This window comes from Punica granatum, chromosome 4, assembly GCF_007655135.1.
Source record: "Punica granatum isolate Tunisia-2019 chromosome 4, ASM765513v2, whole genome shotgun sequence".
Lineage (NCBI taxonomy): Eukaryota > Viridiplantae > Streptophyta > Magnoliopsida > Myrtales > Lythraceae > Punica > Punica granatum.
Genome location: NC_045130.1, coordinates 1,882,678 through 1,905,919, shown reverse-complemented (window position 1 = coordinate 1,905,919; position 23,242 = coordinate 1,882,678). Strand labels below are relative to the sequence as shown.

General features: G+C 41.9%; 6 protein-coding genes across 6 annotated transcripts; 1 reads left to right on the top strand and 5 right to left on the bottom strand.

Annotated features, from left to right (window-relative positions):
* Nucleotides 1-194: 194 nt before the first annotated feature.
* Nucleotides 195-1,881, bottom strand: LOC116205877. Its single transcript, XM_031538570.1, has 3 exons — nt 1,548-1,881; nt 820-878; nt 195-582 (listed from the first exon to the last, which is right to left on the bottom strand). The coding sequence occupies exons 1-3, from the start codon at nt 1,765-1,767 to the stop codon at nt 418-420; spliced, it is 444 nt and encodes a 147-aa protein (XP_031394430.1). The 5' UTR covers nt 1,768-1,881; the 3' UTR covers nt 195-417.
* A 5,468-nt stretch (nt 1,882-7,349) lies between these two features.
* On the top strand, nt 7,350-7,962 carry LOC116203920. The gene has a single exon (XM_031535899.1). It carries the CDS (start codon nt 7,492-7,494, stop codon nt 7,663-7,665), a length of 174 nt encoding a protein of 57 aa, XP_031391759.1. The 5' UTR covers nt 7,350-7,491; the 3' UTR covers nt 7,666-7,962.
* Nucleotides 7,963-8,225: 263 nt separating this feature from the next.
* LOC116203919 (small heat shock protein, chloroplastic) lies at nt 8,226-9,330 on the bottom strand. Its single transcript, XM_031535898.1, has 2 exons — nt 8,849-9,330; nt 8,226-8,755 (listed from the first exon to the last, which is right to left on the bottom strand). The coding sequence occupies exons 1-2, from the start codon at nt 9,084-9,086 to the stop codon at nt 8,343-8,345; spliced, it is 651 nt and encodes a 216-aa protein (XP_031391758.1). The 5' UTR covers nt 9,087-9,330; the 3' UTR covers nt 8,226-8,342.
* A 187-nt stretch (nt 9,331-9,517) lies between these two features.
* LOC116203918 (vesicle-associated protein 1-2-like) lies at nt 9,518-13,875 on the bottom strand. The gene is made up of 9 exons (XM_031535897.1): nt 13,505-13,875; nt 13,326-13,396; nt 12,871-12,952; nt 12,634-12,749; nt 12,386-12,550; nt 12,224-12,265; nt 10,680-10,757; nt 10,268-10,381; nt 9,518-9,846 (listed from the first exon to the last, which is right to left on the bottom strand). The coding sequence occupies exons 1-8, from the start codon at nt 13,557-13,559 to the stop codon at nt 10,271-10,273; spliced, it is 720 nt and encodes a 239-aa protein (XP_031391757.1). The 5' UTR covers nt 13,560-13,875; the 3' UTR covers nt 9,518-9,846; nt 10,268-10,270.
* Nucleotides 13,876-14,603: 728 nt separating this feature from the next.
* Nucleotides 14,604-17,293, bottom strand: LOC116203219 (phosphatidylinositol/phosphatidylcholine transfer protein SFH11). The gene is made up of 11 exons (XM_031534887.1): nt 16,822-17,293; nt 16,624-16,723; nt 16,265-16,531; nt 16,098-16,175; nt 15,920-16,021; nt 15,763-15,812; nt 15,569-15,677; nt 15,412-15,492; nt 15,201-15,296; nt 15,057-15,098; nt 14,604-14,951 (listed from the first exon to the last, which is right to left on the bottom strand). The coding sequence occupies exons 1-11, from the start codon at nt 17,208-17,210 to the stop codon at nt 14,910-14,912; spliced, it is 1,356 nt and encodes a 451-aa protein (XP_031390747.1). The 5' UTR covers nt 17,211-17,293; the 3' UTR covers nt 14,604-14,909.
* Nucleotides 17,294-20,563: 3,270 nt separating this feature from the next.
* On the bottom strand, nt 20,564-22,502 carry LOC116205765 (probable aspartyl protease At4g16563). Its single transcript, XM_031538427.1, has one exon. It carries the CDS (start codon nt 22,312-22,314, stop codon nt 20,791-20,793), a length of 1,524 nt encoding a protein of 507 aa, XP_031394287.1. The 5' UTR covers nt 22,315-22,502; the 3' UTR covers nt 20,564-20,790.
* Nucleotides 22,503-23,242: the final 740 nt, after the last annotated feature.

Genomic DNA, 23,242 nt, shown 5'->3' with positions numbered 1-23,242 from the left:
AGCGGAAGCTCCTGAAAGCATGACATCCGAAGTGAGGTGCTTTGTTTTGTAAATATATACACATGCAGCTGTTTAATTTGCTTGGTCTTTTTTTTCCCGGTAGATTGTTTTGTTTTTTAACTTCATATCTGTACGGAGTAAATGGGTCGTAGATGAACTAAAGAAAACTGGGAGCGGGACATAGCCATGTACTCAATTTATTATCCAACATTATTACATGGGAAAACTTTATGTCACAACTCCAAGAAAAGTACAAATCCGAAATAAGTTAAAAAAGTACCAAAAGGAAAAGGGATGGCTGAACGATAAATTGGAACAGTAAAAAACATATATGTATGTGCACATATATATGCGTTGCATGGATTATTATTCATGCCAATATATACATATATATGTATATATGTATATAATTGTGTCTTATGGTTTCTCGTTGTGAATGGGGGGTTTACGGTGGGGCTGCGCGTAATCCATTACAGCTATATCTTCGACCACGTCACCATCCACAGCATCCACAGCATTATCATCCGCAGAACCATCCCTCGATCCCCGTTCAGTCACTTCCCTCACTTGCCTCCTACTTGCCTGCACAAGAATAATATTCGTCAATCCACATGACTTGCAGAGGTCAAGGGTTCTACTTACTATGGGCCTAACTGTTTCATCAAATGCAACGAATGAGTAGGTTATAACGTACACTGATGGGACTGAACCCTGCATATATTCATTTGTAAAATATATGAAGGAGTCGTTGCTGTTAATATTAGTTTTTTTTTCCCCTTTTGGGGGACCATGATAGGGGGATGATGAGTTATTATTTACCTTCCATTCAATGGCTTGAGAATTTATCTGAGAGCTGGGAGACACAATGTCCACATTTCCTGCACAATTCATGTGCTCCATGTCAATATTGCATTCAGTAGTCGGTACAAAAACCATTAATATCATCACGAGCTATATATTATTCGTCCATGCAAGTACATACATTGTTGTCTATTCTTTCAGTTCTCATACGTATGTATACACATACATACGTACGTACGTACGTACACTACGCACATACATACACACACACACTCAAACTTTCATCAAAGATGAACTAATAATCTCAATTATTCCTACCGAAAAAAAAAAGATTTATGCTTACCTCTAGTGAGATATACATAGGATTCTTATAGAAACTAATATACTTGCAAAAATACAGAACGATGCTTATGCACTCATGAAAGGATGCGTAGGTTTTTGATCGATTTATTCTTTTTCAGGTCACTAGATTTAATATGATGCAAATCACGTAGAAGAAAGATAGAAGTTGTATAATCAAAAGAGAGTGTAGCGTAGTGACGTACGCCCTTACCTGTTGACTTAAATGTCACAGGTTCGATATCTAATGAGACTGCCCGTACTCTTTTATCGGTCATTTAGGATTTCGCTTTCATTATACTAGTCCTTGTGCATCCTTTGTAACAAAAAAAAAAGAAGATAGAAGTTGAATATATATATACACACACATATGTATAGTCAGGTGAAAGTATTCAGAATGGTTCAACCTGTCGATGAGTCCTTTGGTTTTGTAACCTTCAATCTGAACGAACTTTCACGACCCTCCCCTTCGATGTTAACTTCAGTCTGTAACTCCAAATGACGTCTTAGCAGCTTTTGATCTTTGAAATGAAGACCTAAACTGCCAAGATGACGGGCATTGCAAACATGCATGGAAATCATGCATGAGAGGATGACGAGGAGAAGAAAAACAACGTTTGAAGGCATTGGATCACTCGAGATCGATCAACTTCTATTTCTGCAGTTGTAGAAACTGCAGGTAGGTAGAAAGCTGTTTAGGGAATCTAGCTGGGGTTTTTATTAGGTTTTCGATGGAGTTCTATGGCAGGAGGGATGAGTGTGAAGGTCATATGTAGACCAATATATATATGCATGATATATAGCTATATGTTGTAGTGTAGTAGTGCGGAAGGCATTAAATGCGAGGTCTTGCAAACCATGGAAGGTGGTCTTTAAGAGAACATGCAAGTGTTTGGGTTATGTACATATATTATGCAACCAAAATTCAAGATATTGGGGGGCCTCTCCTTTGTCCCCCCAATTCACTTAACCCTTTTAATTCAATTATATGGACCCACGCCTATATATCTGGGAGATGGTAGCCTAGTATCTGATGGATCGCGCAACTTGGGAATGAACCGATTGTGCTTGATGGTATGCGTAGGCAATCAAGATCCGCTTAAATAAGATAACAGCTTCACACAGACTTAAACAAATCTAACGCATTGATTATTTCATGCTGTAAGCTAGAACTTAGTTTTACATATATAAACTTTTACCTCAGAGATGAGTAGTGATAATATATATAGTTTATAGTCCAATGTAAGAATTTACGTTTTTCCTCGTTATACATGCATATGGGATATATGTGTGTTATTGATCGACAATAAAAAATATTTTTGTAGATTGAGAGGAGTTGAGGATATTAATCCCACATTAAAAAGAATAATCAAAATTCATCGGTTTATATGAGAATTGGGTACTAATACTTATCAGCTTAAGCTTTTAAGTGGATATAAACCCAATCCCTTATAAGCCAAATGGAAAATCAATATGATATCAGAGCCCAGGTTACGAGTATGCGTGCCCACGCGCATATGGGCACCAACACCAAGCTAGATCCAATAAGTTCGAAAGCAGCCAAGAGTGCGCCTTGTGTAGGTCCTCCCTCACCCGAGCATGGAAGAGGAGCCCGACTCGAAATCAGTTATTGAGAGCGGGTATTTAAGGGTACGTGACAACGTGTAGTCGGAAATAGACCACATCTTATTCAATATGATATCAGAGCCCAAGTTATGCGTATACGCGCATGAGCACCAACACCACGTCAACCCTAATACAACAGAGAGCATCCAAAAGAGCGTCCTTGTGTTAGTACCCCATCGCCGGAGCACAGAATATGAGTCCGGCTCGACCTCAGTTGTTGAGGGCGAGTGTTTAAGGGCACGTGATAGCATGTAAGCACCATGCGTTGCACTGGAGGGTGAATGTTAAAATTTTTATCTCACATTGAAAATATAAAAAAATAACTATGAATTTATATAATACTTGGATATCAATACTTACTAACTTGAGCTTTTAATAGAAAATAATGAAAATTCAATGACCGGAAATATTGTCATTTAGCACATTTGGTCGTTGGCGGTGGGAAACGGATGTTGACCATAATTCTAGAAGTTGGAAACGGCGGTTTTTTCAGTTAAAACGACAACAAAAATTTCCTGGCCTTTTCTTTTTTCTTTTGGCCATTTTCTTATTTTCAGATACAATTTATTACCTGTCAAAAAAATCGTAAATCTGATATTCAATTGATCATTTCCTAATAAGGCCTTGATTAATTATAAACAGGCTGCTACATAATAACAAAAAGAAATTACGCTGCGTGGGATGCAGAGAAACTTATTTTCCAATGCTTACAAATTAAGAGGTGCTATAAAAAGTGAAGAAATTGGTTCAAAATGAGATTTTACGAGGTGTCGCACCATTTATGGAAAAAACATGACTATCTCATCAATTTATTGCCACCCATAATAACAATTGCACTCAGCTGAATTACTATAGTAGCTGAGCCAAAAAAAAAAAAAACTGAATTACAATAGTATTGACTGAATCTAACTTTTGCGCGAAAAATTTTTGAGTCTCGGACCGACCGTCCATTGACCTTTGTTATAGCATTGACATCTTATCCAATAGTTGTTATTTAGTCACATGTATAGCATATGTTTACATCAATACAATTCTTGCATGACCTCTTCACATTTAAAAAACAGTACTTCAATTGTTATTATTGTTCTTGCAATTGAAGTTCTTTTAGATCAAAACAGTGTAGGTGAAATTAACCATCGTAAATAGAAATGAAATTGTGAGACTTGAAATTCAGCGGTATCGACACCTGATATAATGTGAAAATTCGTTTACGGCAGCTCTGGGTGGATCTCCATGTGCCAATGGAAGATTTTTCAGCGTGTTTGTCTATGGTAATTGGAACAATAAATACCATGAGACGAGACATGTCACGCACATAATGCTGAGGGGCCCCACATTGATTAGAAGAGATGAGTATTGGGGGAGACATGGTCGCATGGCGAGACCGTCCAATTTGGGACACAAATGGTCTTGCGAACCCATAGTCGCCGTGGCCGGGGTTGCCACGTGGCATAATGTCCATGTGAAACGGGCACTTTGCACTTTGCCATGTCAGCACTAGGACCAGCCACGTGTTTTGCTAATTTAATTTTGGAAATTCATTCACAAAATAACACTATACAGAGAACGATAGAAGGCAGAGATATTTTGAAGAATGTTTTCACTAACATCATTAGTGTATGTTCACATATACATATATTGAGTATACAGTGCTATACAATGGGAAGGTATCAAGCTATTATAACAATCATATCTTCATAATAATATTTCTCTAATTAGTTGGGATTTGGTGGAGAGGAATTCGAAGATGATATGCCTTCTTGACTCGGTGTATCTTCATGATTTATTTCCCTCACACTCGCCCATAGACCGAGTTTGGTTTGAAGGTCCAGAAAGCTGGCACGAGCCAAAGGCTTAGTGAAAATGTCCGCAACTTGTAGTGAACTCAGGACAAACTTCATGACAATAGAGCCTAGAGCAACTTTCTCTCAGACAAAATGATAATCTATCTCCCCGTGTTTAGTCCGAACATGAAAGATGGGATTGGATCTCAAATGAAGAGCAGAAATATTATCTGTGAATAATAGGGATGGTTGCTGCTGATAGACACCAAGATCCCGAAATATGTAAGAAATCCACGTGAGCTCAACCACAGCAACGCGAGAGCCCGATACTCAGCCTCAGCTGTGGACCGTGCAACAGTTTGTTGCTTCTTTGCTCCCCAAGAAACACAATTAGCCCCATGGAAGACACAGAAACCCGTAGTGGAACGCCGTGTCTCCTTGCATCCAGCCCAGTCAGCATCAGCAAATGCATGAAGATTGAGGCTACTCGATGAAAGTATACTGAGTCCAACATCCAAAGAACCCCGAATTGTAACGAAAAATACGTTTGTCACGCTGAAAGTCTGCCATTGTCGGAGAACGCATCCGTTGACAAACTACATTGACCGAATAAGAGATGTTCGGCCTAGTAAGCGTTAGATATTGCAAAGCACCAACAATCCTCCGATAGTAAGAAGGATCACAATAAGGTTGGTCATCTGATTTCGCCACGGGCTACTTGAGAGCAAGCCTTGTACTGACCCATCGATGCACGATCAAGAATGCCACGGGCATATTTCTTCTGCGAAAGAAAGAGACCAGCAGTTGCACGGGCAACTTCAACACCTAGAAGTAATGTAGCGGGCCAAGATCCTTCATTGAGAATGCGTGCCAGGAGATATGATTAGATCATTGAGTAAAGACTCATAATCCCCTGTCACAACGATGTCGTCAACATATAAAAGCAGGATTATAATGTGATGATCGTGACGGTAGAGAAAAAGTGAAGAGTCGGCGGAGCTGCATACAAAGCCATAGTGTGAGAAAAGTACTAAACTTCTCGAACCGTGCTCTCGGCTCTTGTTTTGAGTCCATAGAGAGCACGACACAAGAGGCAAACATGATCAAGACGTGTATCATCACGAAAGCTTGGAGGTTGCTCCATGTACACGGGCACATCAAGATTCCCATGCAAGAAAGCGTTTTTAACATCGAGCTGGCGAATGGACCAAATCCGGACAACAGCCAAAGTGAGGACAATTCGAATGGTAGCTGGTTTGACGATCGGGTTGAATTCAAAGAAATCAACCCCCTCTTCTTGATGAAAGCCCTTAGCAACTAGTCGGGCTTTAAGACGATCTCGAGTGCCATCTGCGCGAAGCTTAGTATTGAAGACCCACTTGCAACCTACTGCATTCATCTCTGGAGCTCGAGGGACAAGCTCCCAGGTGTTGTTCTTGTGAAGAGCTTGGAGTTGGTCGAGTATGGCATCTCTCCAGCCGGGATGTCTAAGAGGCCCCTTGACACTTCAAGGCTCAGCAGGAATACCTGAGACAGAAAGATGGGCATATTTTGGATTAGGCTTGATGATGCCAACCTTAGCTCGAGTAACCATCGGATGTGTGGAGAGGTACCAACTCAAGGACCAGACTGCGACCACGCCGCAATCTAAAACTGCGAACCATATCCGCACCACATTCGCCGCCGTTTTGAAAATTAAAAACCATATCTACACCACCAAAAGACTGTGGTTATCCGCACTACATCGCACCGCAAAATTAAATTAAATAGAAATCAAGAAAAACATAGCAAATAAAGAAATAAACAATTTAAAAATCTAATAAATAAAAATTATCCATAAATCAGTATTCTACCTCTACATTTATTAGTTTTTATTAATTTGATTAAGAAATCATGTGAGATTTAGATTAGGCTTGGAAAATGGGTTGAAATATTAGTCTAATCTATAAATATAGAAACATAAAGTTGCGGTGTGGTTTTTATCCGTGGTTTTTATCATCAAAACCACATCCGCATCGCGTCGCCGAAGTTCTTGAAATTAAAAACCATATCCTCACCATAATTATTTGGTGCGATTATGCGGGGCAAAAAATAGTACGGTTATCCGCAAATATGATTTTTTTTACCAACACCATTGCCATCCCTAGCCTCGTACTCCTAAGTCTGCACTTGGATTCTCTCCGCACACACGCATACGGGATTTCGATCATGATTTACATTGAGAGTGGTCCAAATGTGAATGCGAGATGCAAGGATGTGAGCTCAATATACAACTCGAATAACTTAAAATTGTCAAACCCCTAGGCAATGAAGTGCCAATGTTGGAGGATCAATTTGTCATTGACCGAACTTCCCTAACAGGATCCCTTGAGCCGAGTTTTAACGACTAAAATTGGGTTACCTCACTTGTAGTAATCTAGGCGACTTAAATAACCTTAAGGAACCTTAAACTGTTCAGTAGCGACTTATCCGTTACCCCTTAGTCAAATAAATCGAGAATTGAATATATCTAGGTTAAAAATAAAATACAAAAATTTATATGTAATAGTAATTCCATTCATCACGGACAAAAAATGCTAATGTGAAATATCATGTTATCAGTGATATTGTAAAATTTTGGGGGAAAAAAATCAACTTTTTTAATAGAAAAGGACTTTAATTTTTCAATCCTACCGCCAAAACATGAACAAACCGGAGCGCTGGGACATTACGCAAGAAACCAATCAGACGACGTCGCTTCTGCATTCTTGCAGAAGGGGACAGTGGCAACGCGTGCAGAGCACGAGAAAAAGCTCCCCTCCTTCACTGTTCCCTCCATCTCCCCCCTCACTCTGTCTCGCGTCAGATCGTCTTACCATTCATCTCTCTCTCTCTCTCTCTCCCCCCGCTCTCTTAAACCCTTCGAACACTCCCCGCAGCCGCTCGTTTGAAGGGAGCGCCGATGGGCTTCATCAGGAGCACCTTTTCCTTCCTACTTGGGACGGCGTTCGGCGTCTACGCTGCTCAGAACTACAACGTCCCCAACGTCAGGAAGCTCATCGACACGGGCCTCGTGATGGCCAAGCACATCGAGGAGAACTATCGCAAGCCAAAACGGAGAGACGACGATGACTGAATATGATTGCGGCGCTTCCGAATTAGGTTTTCCCCCTTCTTCGGATGCTTTTTGACGGATCGATTGCAGCTCCGGCATTGAAATTAACTACACGATGCTTCAATTACGGTTGTTTGGCGGATTTCCTTACATTGATTTTGCTAGGATTGTGAATTGAAGCTGATAGCCTGCCGTCGTCGTTGGAATTCGGAGAATAAAGCTGTTAGAGAATTCGACGGTATTTATTAGTAATACAGGGCAATTGCTTGCATCCCGTTTCCATCTGTTTTGTCAATTCAGCGCTCATGGTTTTCTCTTGCTGCTAGTAGTTTTCATTATTCGATTCGGTTCGCGTTCTGCAGTTTCATCAATGACGAACATATTTCTGCAGAAGATCCTCTGGGCAGTTTTAGATTCATCTATCAATAGATTAGCTTTTACAAGGTGAAGAGGCGTGAGAGTGAGAGTAGGCATAAGCCTATTTTGCAGAGATGCAGCAGATGGATGAGCCGAAGGCCATTACGAGCTCGAATAGATTGCTCGAAGAGTTGAATCCTCACTGGGCGCTCAGCTCACCCGGGTAATAATGAAAACTGCGATGCTTCTTACTACGACTCTCGTATAAGTCACGTAGAACATCACTAGATTTTACATCATCATACTCAGTTTAGAAACATAGTCATAGAATAGAAGTCTTTTCACTGGACTTGAACCTGGAAAACATCCTTCCTCTCCTCTTCCTTCACCTTCGGGACGCAAACTTTCAACACCCCATTCTTCATCTCGGCCCTTATGTCGTTGATGTTATAGAGATTCTGAGGCAGATCGATCCTGCCAGAGTACCTCCGCCCGCTCTCCTCGTCTTCGTCCGACTCCCTGTCCCCTTCAGCTCTGATTATCAGGGTGTTCTGCTCGACCGAGATCTTGACGTCCTCTTTACCGAGTCCCGGCATGTCGATCCGGAGGTAGAGAGTGTCATCGTCGTCCCTGACATCCCAGCCTCTCCTCGATCCAGCCGTGAAGCCCTGGGAAAATGGATCATCCATCAGCTGGTCCATGAAGTTCAGGACTTGGCTTAGGCTCCTCGTCGGTGAGAAGGGATCAAACGCATCTGCAATACATGCGGTGAACTTCCGAAGTAAGAAACACTACAAGATAATATAGGAGGGAGACTGAATAAAAAGGAGAACAAAACAAAGGTTACCTGAGAAAAAACTAGGAGCTCGGTCTCGTCTGCGGGAGACAGCGGCACGGTCAGGGTGGCGCTGGACATCAATGATGCTACGGTCGTCGCTGATGGAGCTGGTACCCTCGGCCTCGGTGTTGAAGGAGCGAGAAAGGGTGAGAGCCGGAATAGAACGAGTCTGGGTGCTGCCGGCTCTGATCCTGCCGAACAGAGCTGAAGCTGCGGCCCTTCTTAGAGCGATCATCGTTGACGCCATCGTGATTGTCTGCTGGAGTTCGCAGGAAGTTGTTCTACTTTGTTGAGGCGAGAATCGTGAGATGTTGAGTTTGGCTCCGAAGGGAGGGAGAGTTTTAGCTTGCGACGGGCTTGGGTTTCCGAGTGAAGTCAGCTCGACGCGTGGAGGTTATAATTCATTGTGGAGAATCTAACCGGAGACTGGAGAAACTTCCAGAACCAATTGGGAGGGGGCTTTTTCACGGTTCCACGGACGGCTACGCTTATCCTCCTGCCGTTCATTTTGCTATTATTCTCCTTTTTTCTCTCCACTGGATTTCCAATCACGAATATCTAATGCATTTAAGCTCACCATGAGGATGAAATACGCGTAGGTTTACCATTTCACCGACGCTCTCATGCTTTACTAATTGCCCAACAATAAGGGTAGATATTAGATGATAATAATAATAATAATAATAATATCTTATCGCTTTGAGGACTTGTCATTCAGATCGAATCCTTCCATTGCCGTGCCGTATAATAAGGTTTACAAGTAGTTTCTAAATGTAATTTAATAGATGAAGTGAAACAGAGTCATTTAAAATTTTACTCCGGTACTTGCACATCGTTCATCCAGCTTCATGATCCTTTACGTGCAACCCAAGCAATATAGTACAATGGACCACTGCTGTAAGCTTTTACTCAGTAGAATCTCGTCTCTAACAAGTACAGTTTCACATACTGACGTCCCGAATAGGAGCCGGGTTCCTTATGAGAACCCGTGAGCCTTCACCAACCAACTACATTAGACGTAGAAACAGAAGTCTTAGTTCAGCAACTGTTGGTTACAGCCAAAGTCTACCCCAAACCAGCAGAAGAAAAGGACAATTTATTAACAGTTACTAGTCATGACATTGAGAAACTATCCCGAAAACAAGCAACAACAAAAGAGGGAAAAAATGAAAACGACCAACCTCTTAAGTTATGCAACAGAACAAAGAATGCAAATGTCTAATGCAGAATCTGACTTTAAAAAGAAGTTCTGAGTTGCGGGTCGTCCCAATTAACAGATTTTTTGCTAAATCCACAGTAAGAAGTTGCCTAAACCCCCAACAAGTTCATGATTTCTGTTTCCTGTCATCCTCATTCCACTTCATGATCGGAGACAAATTGGAACTGGTGGGGCAAACAAATGCTGCAAATGATTTAATTGTTGCGTGCCTGTTATGTCTTCTTGATGAGGTACCCCAGAATTATGCCAAGCAATCCCACCAAGACCACAAACATGAGTGAGACACCTCCACGGCTCTTGTTGCCTTGTCGTCGAAGTAGCTCCTGCTCAAAATATATATTGTGTCCGTGTCAGCAAGAAACAGGATCTGAAGTGTTAATAAAGGGATGGGTTTTATGATTGTTTCTCAGATCAGTCACTGACAAGATTGGACACCAAGTAGTCAAATAGGCACAGATATTAAAGGCTAAAGAAAACGAGGAAGATCACTCCCTACTTGATTTAATGTGAAAGAACAAGTTGCAGAAAGTGAGAGAAACAAGGTGAAGCACAAGACAGGACATCAAAACTGGAGAACTGGTAGCCTATGTAGTTAAATAACATCCCATTTGAATTTCTCACCAGTTCTTGCCGAAGCTTGTTGTTTTGTTGAATTGCATTATTTTTCTCATCAGTCAACTTCGAAATAAGAGCTCTGGCCTGCAATTGGATCAACGAGTTTAGCGAATCAAGCATCGACCACTAAATGTGCAACTATTTACAGAACGAATAATTGTGCAAGCAATAAGTTGGCAGAGCTACTTCTTCTCAAAAAGGGAGGAGAGAGAGAGAGGAAAATGTAATCATCGCCAACTTTTCTCACCATGCTTCAACGATGATATGTTTCCCAAGATCACATGACCCGCAATGAACTCGCATCCAGATAAAGAGAATGATTCGAAAACATGTCCTTTAAGTACTCATTACATCAGGAAAAGGGCAGACTAGAATCGGCAAATGTGCTACTTCATTCTATATCACATTGAGAATATTTTGAGTGAATGAGACTTTATTGCAAGTTTGGGAACTCTTATTTCAGAGGCTAAAGCCCTGTTTGGTTTTAGGGTGTTATTTTAGAATCACAATTCTAACTTAACTCTACCCACTATAAAACAAAATAACTCATACAAAGTCAAAGAGTGGGCCCCATTTATACTACTTTTTTCCATAACAAAACAACATAACTCATACAAAGTCAAAGGGTGGGCCCCATTTATACCACTCTTTTTTCAAAATCAAAATCTAATTTTAAAATCCTACTATGAAACCAAACGCAACCTAAACTTCAATCTGGACTGGATAAAGGAAATTCAACTTCTAATGGATGAGCATCACGGAGATCACAACTTCCACCAAACACATTTTGTTCATCAGAGGTCATCACAATATGGTGAATGGTTTCACTTCTATAGCCCAAAATGGGATGTTACAACTTCATCTTCGTCCTCAAAAAATTGCTCGCTGACAACCAAATAATGTCTATGAAAAGTAACGAAAATAAGGGGACACGTAGACCTATGGCATGACAACTTTGAAACAACCAGCACTGGGACATTATTAATTAGCAATAGCAATAAGAAAGTCATTGATATATCGAAAAATGAGAATTTGCAGACTAAGAGCAAAGAGTGGTTTGAAGGTATTCTGATGCTTGTTCCAAATGAGAGGCTTAACTCAATATTGAATAGACCATCAAGGCAGCAGAATCCACTTAATAACTTATCTTCGAAACCGGAATCTACCAAGGAAATCAAAACCAAGTAAAACAACGAAGAAGATTCAAGGAAATGAGAATAGAATGAAACCAAACAGTTAAATAGTCATAACAAATAACTCCTTGAGAAGTACTTTAACAAGATTTAAGAGAGATTATGAATCTAAGGTATGAAACTATGAAAGATTTGAGAAGAATCGATGAGGAAAACGAAGGACTTCCAAAAGCAAGCTACAGGGAGAACGCAAAAGTAGGATGATGTCTAAAACTCTAGAATCATTCCATCAAGGAGTACGAACAATTTAAAATGAACATATTTCACATGGACTAAAAGAAAGGAATCTTTGCAAAAATGTTAAAACCATAGAACTACAAAATTTATAAACACTCACGAAATAAAGAGAAATTTTACCTCTGAGGACTTATCATGAGTCTCCACAAATGATCTTGTAACCTATACAGCCAAGGGGAGAAAAAGATGCAACTTAGTAGCTTCACAGTCAAAATTACACAAGCTCATTATACATGATGGCCCAGCAATCTAAGAATGAAATACTTAATTTTCTATACTTACGGAAGCTAAATCCGAACCATTAGCATTGCCATTATCTGATATAGAACCCCTTGGTGAAGAATCTTCTTCCGAACCTTCTGGCACTGGAGAAGGAGGTTGAGGCGGTGCGACGTAGACCACTCTCAACTTGCATTCCTCAACAACATTCCCCGCCTCCTTATTGAACTGCACCATAGCCACTCCATAATTTCAGAAAAACAACACATCAAACATGACTCACCAATGAAAAGAGCAGCAAAGAAACTTACCATTTCTGCAGTAATATCCTTGGCAGTAGCACCATCACTAGCTTTTACACTCTGCAGGAGGAACTTGTCCTTGCATTGCATGTCCAGAGGAGCCTCCTTCTGCGCTTGCATGGTCACTGAAGAAACAATAATTCCCAATTAAAAGTCGAACCCAATCAACACCACGAAAAGCTACTCTCTTTTACATCTTAACTACAAGGAGAAAAATAACAAGGTTGTAAATGGTTGTAGTAATACCTATAACATCGCATGTTGACCGAGGCAACACAACTCCCGTATTGGGGCGGACACAATATTTCTTTGGATTTGTTGTTTTCACCTGAAGATAAATAACATTTCAACTATGCAATCATTCGACAGACCATAGAAAGCGAGTTAAATCCAGAAGAAGGATCAGCAAGGATTAATCTGAAACAAGTCAATCCAATCTCTTCCTTTGTGCTGTCTCTACATATTACAAATCAACGAGCAAACCCGATCTCTCCGGCACATTAAAACAAAGATTCAGCCAAATTCTAATCCTCATAATCATCCCACAGCTCTAGTTTAAGAATTTTACTATATCAGAAAGCTTGCGTAGGCGGACATATATCTTCTGAGGAACGAAAGAGCGCCTAAGGAATCCAAATCAACACAGCGGAGTTTCGATTCATTAAAAGTGCCTCGGAAATAGGAATAGACAAACATTTTACCTTGAAAGCTACATAGTTGTCCGTCTTATTCGACAGCTGGAGAGAACACGAGATCTGCTTCTTCAGCTCGACTAACCAAATCAAATCAAGCACAAAAACAAGGCAACAAATCGTCAAAACCGAAGCGATCGAATCGCGGAAAACCCTAGGGTGGCACGAACAGATCCGGAGCAACTTACACGGGAATTTCAGCTCCAGAGGCTCGATGTTGAGCAGCTCGCCCGTCGTGCTCATTGCTGAAACTGCTCGGAAATGTTCCTCCGAAGGAAAATCGAGGCGAGGATCCGAAGATCTTCTGCGGCAGATGAGCTTCCTCCCTGCTTCTTCCCCGTGGGATGGGAAAACCAGACGGAGAGAGATTCGAAGGAATTGTTTGAGGAGAAAGGGAAGCAACGCTGGGGAAAAGCTTTCTTCACAAAAATGGGGAACGCTTCAAATGGAATCGCTCGCTCCCTCGCTCGATGAGAAAATGAAAAAACTGAACCAAACTCTTCCCTCTCTCTGTCTCTCGTTGTTTTTCAGCAAAAATAGCAAAAAAAGAAAAAGAAAAAAATACGGAGTTATTTAATTAAAATTAGTTGATTTATTTTATCCGAGCGGCAATGGCCCATTAGCCCAGCTCCCACGAGAATCGAATGAAAAATCCTTTGATTTCAGAGAATAGAGTGTGCTTATTTGAGAAGTTATCATGTGATGCCCCTTTCCATAGAGTCAATGTCTGTTTGGGATATCAGTAAGACAACATGTCAGTGTTAAAAATATATTTTTCCATACGAAAAAATTGATAAAGAAATAACAAGTTTATATGAAATTTTGGTTATACAACTTGTCAGTTTAAATTTTTAAGTTACATATGGGTCCAAATTTGTGTAAGCATAGTGGGTGTTTTATATGATATCAGAGCGAGTTACGTTTTCGCGCACACATATGGGATCACACCACGCCAGATTCGATTTCGAGACAGCTAAGAGTGCGCCTCATGTTAGTTAGACCTAAGAGTAGCATGGTCTAGTTCCGAGATAACTCAAAATGCACATCTAGTTAGGCGCGAGTGTGGAGTTTGAGGCTAGTTTAGTGTTTGTACCTCCTTGCCCTAACACGAAAGATGATGCTCAGCTTGTGATCAGTTGTTGAGGGCGAGTATTTAAGGGTACGTGACACATGTTAGACCACATGCTGCCACATGATGACGAGTGTTGAGATATGCTGTCCCACACGGAAAAAATTGAGAAAGAAACCATAAACTTATATGAAATTTGGATCCAGTCACTTATCGACTTAAATTTTAAAGTTGCAGATGAGCCCAAAGTTGTATAGATTCAATGGGTATTTTACAGTTAGGTGTTGATGGATCGGTTTCGAGGCACAGCCTGCTCTTCCCAGCCGTATCATATTTTGAAAGTTTGATCCTTGACCGTACATTTCACCCACCCTACGAATAGGACCCTACATATTTGTTTCGTGTGTTCTCATTTGATCCTCTTGTGTAGAAAAAGAAGCAAGAGGTACTCCCCGACCGAACTCTTTAAAATGGGCGGCGAATGGTTAGGGTGGGCCGGCATTGAATATCGCTTGTCCAACTGGTCACTTCATGCCTTCCATCTCCTGAGAAAATTCCTCAAGAACCTGGTTGAATGAAGAGACATGGAAGAAGAAGAAGATTCAAACATTAGTTTTCGACCCGGAAGGTGGCGTCGAGGGGAAGCAGTGCATGTGTTTTGTTGTCCTTACCGTCTTCGTATTCTTGAGTACAGCATCCAGAGCTTCGATTTTCTGTTGCCAAAAACAGAATTAATACCGAGATCAGTAGAATCCACGTACAATGGTGTCGGCTCTAATAGCTAGCAATGAAAGACAAGTGATAGTGCGACTCACTGTTTTCATATCACCGAGGGCATCTGCCAAGGCTTGGAACTTTTCACCGTACTTTCTCCGAACAAGTTCCAAATATTCGTGCTTTATCATTTCTTCCTGTATGAACAGAATCAGATTAGATCTCCAAAGAAGATAAAGAGTAATGAGAATTCGAACAACAATGAACTGCCGATACAAAGTGAGCCAGATGAAACAACTTTAGTTTACTGACCGAAGAAGGACCAGAGTTATTTTCCGGAACCATGCCGAGGTCTTCTCCATTGCCATTTTCTTCTTCTCTCAACGACATGGCCTGAATTCGTCATATATATTTACAGCCATGAAAAAAGTAATTGTTGAGAGAGCTAGAGCTCAGATATTTTAGGAACCTCGAGCATTTCTGTGATGTCGGGGTTATTCCACGGCCCCTTGTCGCTTAACAGGCAACCTCCGTAATCGGAACATGTGCAGTTTCCTCCTAGAAAGCTCGGCAAATTACTGCATTTGCAGGATCGATAAGTAAGCATGGCAGCAAAAGATAGAAGCAGTTTCCAGCATAATAGCGGTATAGATGAAGTGCGACCTTGGATCAATATCTTCAAGGAGTTCACTGTGATAATTACTGCCTAGCACCTGAACATCAAACTGAGGATTTCAATGGACAGAACAACGATACGAAAATCTGCTATCAATTAGTGATAGTTAGATATGATTGATGTCTGGAAGAAACTCATTCGTACTTGAATTTTAGCTAATGTTCGTGCATCAAGAAATGCCTTCAGTGCCCTCCACAGCATCCTGAACCCCGATGCCGCATTAACAATGAAGAGTCGATTTAGAGTCTGTGAAAAGAAGAACGTTAACCTTCATCCATCTATTCATTGCAGAGACCATGGGAAAATTATAATGCTGACGTACCTCCGGATAGTAACTGCTATCGATCTTTTGAATCTCCATGAACAGAAACCTTGCAGGTTTTGAGAAATTCGACATTCCCTGCGCAAACAAAAAGTCGATTTTTTTTTTTTTAACCGAAAGATAAATTGTCGTAGAACCATATGGAGAGCGTCTTGGTCTCGTCTCACCACTCCCTTGACATCTAAAATGGTTGTCGTGGACGCAATGTGCCTCTTTGCTGCGATGGAGCATGCAGGGTACCTCAGGTTCAGGGTCTTTTCTTGTTCTGCTACATGGTACTTCACAAACCGTTCGATCGTGGTCACTTGTAAAAGAGCATTGAGATCCACCATTCCAACCCGTTCGATGTACACCGGCCTGCCCCACTTATCGACTCCGTGAAACCCGTGAGGGTAACATTTCTTCACCTCTGCCTGCTCCTCAAACTTAAACTCCTGCACCATTTCCATGTAAATATTCATGTCTAACAGAAGAAACTACTATTTGATCATTGCAAGAGCCAAGCTAGAAACTCTGTAGAAATTACCTTGGGAATAGCATCAACGCAGTAGTCCTCTCGCCATTTGAGATAATTAAGAAACATCTCTTTTGCCTTCGAGAAATCGAAGTCCCTCATTCTAAGGAACCTGGTGTCGGAAACAAAATGAAGATAAGAGAGAAAGAGTTCAATTGATCATGTGCCATGGTTCCATCTAAAGCAACAAAAGTATCGATCATAACTAACCTTAGGAGCGTATGATAGTCATTGTGCTTCCCGATAAGATGCCCCTCGAGGAAGAGCAGCTCCCTGAAAGACTCGACCAACTGCTCGTCCTTGGTCTCGTGAACACCCTCAAGAACCACTTTCATGCTCTGGCTCTTCCCGATCTTCTTCATAGACTCCCTCAGCCTGAGCGGGTAGGTAGTCAGCATCGACTTCATGCTGGAACTCATCGATGAAGGTTGCTTCTTCTCCTGACTCGGGGCGAGAACATAGTGAGACTCGATGGGTGGGTGGATCGACTTTGTCCTGGCTTTGCCGGGCTGAAGTTTCGTGGAGCTCAAGGACCGTTCACCCTCTTCATTCCCGCTTAATATGGTTATGTTCCTCTCTCCTTCCGGTAATCTATACATGTTTTCTCGCCTCTTTTTACTCCGTGAAGAGGACAACCAAGTGCCCGAAATCGGAAACTAAGGCTTCTTCATGGTACTGTTTGAATCCAGCGGAAGGCTCAAATAAAGATAATTAGGGAAGGCAAAATTGGAGGGAAAGCTACGAACAAGTGCTTTACTTTGTTTGAGGATTTGTTGGGAATCGGGGAGACGGGGGAGGCAAGCCATTCAGAGGCCGCATATGGACCGGAGCTATGGATCTAGGGCCATCGGTGATGGGCCTTTTGGGCCGAAAAGCCCTTCCATTTGGATTCTCAAATGAAATGGGATGGGAAGAAAAACAGTGAAATTTTTTTTTTTTTGGGTAAGGCTAACTAAATCTATTCGTTTCCCCTTTCTTGATTGCTATTAGTCTCGTTGACCTCCTTTTATAATCAGAAGAAAAGGAGAAGATGAGAGAGAGGTTGTTGGCTTTCTGGCTATTGGACCAACGAGGGTGCGAATGCAGTCGAGGTTATCCGTTAACACAAGCTAAACAGTACCGTAAGGAATCATTTCATCACATTCAGATTGTGTCTTGATAGTTGTTAAACTTATGCTTGTTTTGGATCGTGGATTAAAAGGACTCTGGACGAATCAGTTAGAAAAAAATTATAAATAAATTTATATAATAGTTTCCAATGACTTTTTTTTTTTTCAATCCGTGATCCAAACAAGTAATTAACAAATGACACAAACAAATGAGGCGTTAGAAACATCGCGAAGCTCAGCCTCACGTGCAGAAGTGGAAGGGAAGGACGGGAAGACCCCAGCAGTGACGTCATCATCTCCACCCACACGAACGAACAGAGAGAGACAGCCGCCCGGTTCTTTCGGCGGCTTCTGCATAAAATATGCCACGTTTCAAAAGGAGGAGTGGCCGTACGGAATACTGGGTAATTTGTCTTTATTTATTAATTATTTTTAATTTTCAGATGAGAGTATATATTGTGCGCATACGTGCATGCCATGGGGCTCGCTTGGCGTTACGTTTTCATCGCACGATGATTGATCCTGAAGTCATCAAGAATTGTGTCCTACCAACATTATTATGAACCCGGTCAGGCCAAAGTTTCATATCAAATTCGAACTATCGTTTTCATAACTTTAATTTTCCTATTTAGCCCGCTAAACAGGATGAAGTAAATGGCAATGATAATGATAATATTTTTTGATATCTTTTGATCTATCATACGGGCGGCTAATATATCAACAGCTTGAAGTATTGTATGGAGAGCTCAAGCATATTTGAACCTTCGGTACTATTTTGAGAGGGAAAAGCTGAGGTAAACGAATACAACAATATTCGATAATGAAATATAGAAGTACAATGGATAGATAGATGAGTGGGATTATTATTATTATTTTCCCAAAGGAAAAAAGCTTCTTTACAAAAAGCCTCATCCAATAATGGCCACGACCTACAAAACAAGGCTCTCTCTTTTTCTTTTTTTTTCTTTTTCCCCAATTGCATCATTGCAAAATGGAAGCTAAAAGCACTACAAGGTTGCTACCAAAAAAAAACTACAAGGTTTGGTCCCTCTATGAGCGGCAGTCGGCAGATTGGGGCTCCACTTTTCTCTAATTCTAAAAAAAATAAAAATAAAAATGTGTCACTTCTTTTTTGCGATTTTATAAGCAAACAAATACTCCCTTTCTCTTTTGTCTATGTTATGATGCATCCAGAAGGGCAAATAAATAATTGCAGGGAGCTTGCAATCATTGATCAACCCGTCCATCGTAAAAGGAGTCTTTGATAAGCATACCAATCGAAAAAACAATCGAAATGCAAATTTCCGGATCCCTGCCTAGCATTAGAGGGCGAGTTTCCGTCTCAGTCTTTCGATCTCCACTATAAATAACCATCCAAATGCTTCCGAGCGGCAATCAATCTGAGTTATATTTTCGATGGGTGCACAAGAGTGTCATTATCCTCGTGCTCGAAATTAGACTTGGCAAGAGAAATGACGAGTGCACATAATCCAATCAAAATCATCAATGGATGGACCAAACAACCAAACCACACAGGAATGAGTCCACCGTCCACGTCTGACGTTAGTAACTTAGTGGTCATTGGTGGGACAGCAGCAACCAGCTGTCCCGCACGCAAGCCACCCGTCTTCTTGGTCTTGGCTGCTCCACTCCAGTCCAATTTGCATTGCACGACAAGAAATAAAAGAGGAGAAGAAAAAAAAAAAAAATATATATATATATATATATATTTTTGCCATGCCAGCTCTCACTCACTCTCTCTCTCTCTCACTCTCTCTCGGCTGCTTTGGGAGACTCGCCTTCCCGTTTTTCGTATTTGGCCTTTCCTTCTTCCGTCCTTCGTTCCTCCCATAAGCCTCACAAAGTGCTCCAAGGACAAGATATAAATATTGTCCTTGCTGATCGTGTAATGGACATGGTGGTAGATTCTGATCCTCTCCTTTCGTTTCTAGTCCCGCTCCCGCTCAAAAGCGCAGTAGATTTTAATCTCACCATCATACAAAAATTAACGAATCTGGACCAAAATCATTTAGAAAGAAAAGAAACATTTCGTGAATTTTAATGTGCGACCAATATTATCTATAACGCATCGGATATTCTTCACATGCAATGATTATTTCACGAATAACCATAGGGGGCGGTGGCAGGTCCGAATAGGAAGGGAGAAAGGGCGTGCTTCTTTGGTTTCACCAGAGAACTATCTCAATGCTACAGTGCGCTGCAAATTGTTTAACCATTCGACCTTTCGTGATCATAAGATTTGTACAGTTTCTCATAATTCTTTTGAGATTCTACTAGAAAATGGATCGACATAATCACGCCAAAGTTATTCAGGGCAGTGAAACATGCGCCATGCGCTGAGTACAATGTTACTGGCAACGGGAAGAGGGAGGCGGCTGCTGTTTAATATAAGAAGCAGCACTAGGGTCCGCAAAACGTACCCAAAAACTAAACAGGATAGGCCCAGAAATCTTTAATGAGAACAGCTCAGATTTTATCATATCTCTGCCAAACCAACTGAGCAAAAATATCCCATAAATGATTGCGAGAAGATCTTTATTTGTACGTCGCTCAGCTCGACGTAATCGAATGCATCCGATCCTATTAACTCTCAGGGTCCCCTTTACAATGCCTATACCCGTTGCATCTACGAGCAGAGCTTTTGCGAAGGGGCTTTTCCTCGGAATAGCATTTAAATGGGCATCATCTACTTAACATATATGAACAGTCATTAATAAGCAAATTACGAATGACCAGACTTTTAGACCCGTTTAATTTCAGAGTTTGATTTTAAAATCATGATTTTAATTTTAACTCTACCCACTATATAACAAAAATACACGTTTTTCAAATCAAATTTATAATACCATCTCATTTATCATTTTTTACAATCAAAATTATTTTACCTCTGAAACCAAACGTAATCTTATACACACTTCGCCTTTTCTCTGTACAAATTGAACAAACCAGAAAGCCTTTATTTATCCCGTTTGAAAACCAGTCTCACGCCCCACGTGCGGTAAAAGTCAACGACACAAAGTCAACCGAGGGTTGACTCGTCAGCGCTGGCTCAGTTCAGGCTGTCCCAGAGGGACGCGCAGTGCCGCCGGGCAAACCCCACCTTCCCCTCCTCCAAATCATAAACCACCTCAAAACCCTGCTGCTGATAATTCCCCAGGGTCGCCGTGGGCCCACCGCCCAACTCCGCCTCGTCCCCGCCGTTCATCAGCATCAGGCAGCCCACCTTCCTCTTCCTCCCTGACAACCCATCTCCGCCGTCCACGAAATCGTAGAAGTAGTTCTCCCTGGGCAGCACCATGGTGGATTCGTTGGTCCCCGCAAAGTGCAGTGAAACAGTAGGCACATTTGTGTTCGAACCTCCGACCTTGCTGCGATCGTCGAAGTAATAGCACGGGCTCAACCCAGTTTTCTCCTCGATCCCTCTCGCCCGCTCGTGGACTCGACCAAGTCTCTGCTCATACTCGGCCACCATGGAGTTATACAGACTCGAAGGCAGCATGGTAAATGTTGTCCCGGAATCAACCACCATCCCACCATTACCTTTCCGGTCAACCTTCTTCAAACTCGAAGGCGCCGGAATATACTTTCTCCCTACAGAGATCCCCTCGAGCCCAACACAGTAGAAATAAGGATGCTTCGGGTTGTTAAGCATCTGGGTGTAGACAAATTCACCTTCCTTCTGATTGACCGAGCTCTTCTTCTGCTTGGACTCGGTGTTACGACCGAGGATGAGCGGACTTGGCTGGCGAACTCGGTCAGACTCGAACGAGTGAGAGACCAGACAGTAGGAGAAACGACTGCCCAACTGGGGGGAGTGCCTCGACAGCTGGGCCGGTAGGGAGAGTAATCCGCGGCCAAAACCGGCCACTCCTACAGGCTCGCCAAGAGCCGAATGAGCACAACCGAACGTGAAGTTGTGGAGAACCAAGCTGGGGGATGACATGGGAATGGAAATGGAGTTGCGGTAGAGGCGGGCAATGAAGCTGCCGTCTGCATAGGCGTAGTAAAAAGGCGGACAGGAGAAGGACGCGCACTCTGAGGTCTCGATGGACTCGAGGGGGCAGCGGGCGATCGCGCAGAGGTCAGAGGAGGACCGAGCGGAATGAGCAGCAGAGCAGGAAGCAGACTGGCAAGAGACAGGGGAAGCAGAGGAGGTATTGAGAAGGGCAGGGTTGGGGGTCGGCTTGCCTTCGCAGAGGATGCATTTGAAGGGAGAGCAGGGGAACCACACGAGGTCACTTCCCGTGTCCATGTAGAGGGAGACAGGCTGCGGCTGGTCGGACTCGAGGGTGAAGGAGAGCGTGTAGTCGCTCCCAGGGGCAAGTGGGAGAGAGACTTGGCGGTGGTGGTGGTGGTGAGTGGTGGCAGCGGAGAGGTGGCGGTGATGGTGACGGAAACGGGCAGCTGAGCGGGCGGAGATGGCCCTGAGGAGGTGGGGGGTACTGTTAAATTGGGCCTTGGAAAGGGAGTGCGTTAGCTGGAGGAGTATGGGTTGCGAGACACAGACGGAGGAGGCCGCGGCTGCGACGAGTTGCAGCAATGGCAGCAGAAAAAACAGCAGAGGGGAGGCCATGGTTTTTTTGAAAATGGAGGAGAAGTCGAAATTCTTGAGACAATGGAGAGAGAGGGGGGAGAGCTTCCAGAGTTTTTAACGGAAAGCAGAGGAAGGTTGGACGGTGATGGGTTAGGAAGAAGATGAACCTTCCGGTAGGCAGCAATATGTTTATAAGCTTATTACTAGTGGGCTCCCCTCCCTCCTAACACAATTCAAAATTCATTGAATAAAACCACATGAATTGATTCAAACGATTTGACGTTTATTTCGCTCAAGTAAGATTTCGAAATTAAATCTTTATAAATATAAAAAAAATTAAGTTATGAGAATTTTATCCTTTAATGAATCGACTCGATTCGATTGAATTAAATGTGACTCAATTAAACTTCGAAATGATAGGGCTCATATAAAAAAAAAGTTCATAAAATATATACATATATGCGCTATATATGTATGCACACGTGCGTGAGAACTGACAAGAGTGAGTGATCAGGTTTAAACTTAAACTGAGACTAATATTAATTTGAATATCTACCACTTTCTTTTTTTACCTCTAAATTTTGGGATGATTCCCAGTAATGAAATCGCTAATCATTACCAAAGCGACTTGATTTTACGCTTCAACACTTATTTCGCTTAAATGAGACCTCAAATTCGAATCCTTATGAATACAGGAAACCTACATTACGAGAATTTTACTTTTTTAATGATCAATTAGGCTCAACTGAATTGATCGAGATTCAATTACACTTTCGAATTGAAAGATTCAGCCACAAAAAGGATAATCATTTTAATTCACCAATTCAATTTCGATGGCGTCTCAGGGAAAAGTGGGACCTACCCAATGAGTGTGACGATCGTAAAAGACAAATAGTGATTATGTAATTTTGAAGCGGGGTCGATATATACATATATATGTATACATATATATATATATATATATTTT

Excerpts from the sequence above, each read along its gene's own strand:
- LOC116203919 (XM_031535898.1), bottom strand. The coding sequence starts at position 9,086 with ATGGCGTCAACGATGATCGCTCTAAGAAGGGCCGCAGCTTCAGCTCTG. Across the intron at positions 8,756-8,848 it reads AGCTCCTAGTTTTTTCTCAG|ATGCGTTTGATCCCTTCTCA; the intron begins GTAACCTTTGTT and ends CATGTATTGCAG.
- LOC116203918 (XM_031535897.1), bottom strand. The coding sequence starts at position 13,559 with ATGAGCACGACGGGCGAGCTGCTCAACATCGAGCCTCTGGAGCTGAAA. Across the intron at positions 12,551-12,633 it reads AGGATATTACTGCAGAAATG|TTCAATAAGGAGGCGGGGAA; the intron begins GTAAGTTTCTTT and ends GCTATGGTGCAG. Across the intron at positions 10,382-10,679 it reads ACAAGCTTCGGCAAGAACTG|GAGCTACTTCGACGACAAGG; the intron begins GTGAGAAATTCA and ends TATTTTGAGCAG.
- LOC116205877 (XM_031538570.1), bottom strand. The coding sequence starts at position 1,767 with ATGCCTTCAAACGTTGTTTTTCTTCTCCTCGTCATCCTCTCATGCATG. Across the intron at positions 879-1,547 it reads ACCAAAGGACTCATCGACAG|GAAATGTGGACATTGTGTCT; the intron begins GTTGAACCATTC and ends TGAATTGTGCAG. Across the intron at positions 583-819 it reads CTCAAGCCATTGAATGGAAG|GCAAGTAGGAGGCAAGTGAG; the intron begins GTAAATAATAAC and ends ATTCTTGTGCAG.
- LOC116205765 (XM_031538427.1), bottom strand. The coding sequence starts at position 22,314 with ATGGCCTCCCCTCTGCTGTTTTTTCTGCTGCCATTGCTGCAACTCGTC.
- LOC116203920 (XM_031535899.1), top strand. The coding sequence starts at position 7,492 with ATGGGCTTCATCAGGAGCACCTTTTCCTTCCTACTTGGGACGGCGTTC.
- LOC116203219 (XM_031534887.1), bottom strand. The coding sequence starts at position 17,210 with ATGTATAGATTACCGGAAGGAGAGAGGAACATAACCATATTAAGCGGG. Across the intron at positions 16,724-16,821 it reads GACTATCATACGCTCCTAAG|GTTCCTTAGAATGAGGGACT; the intron begins GTTAGTTATGAT and ends TTCCGACACCAG. Across the intron at positions 16,176-16,264 it reads TTTTAGATGTCAAGGGAGTG|GGAATGTCGAATTTCTCAAA; the intron begins GTGAGACGAGAC and ends TTGTTTGCGCAG.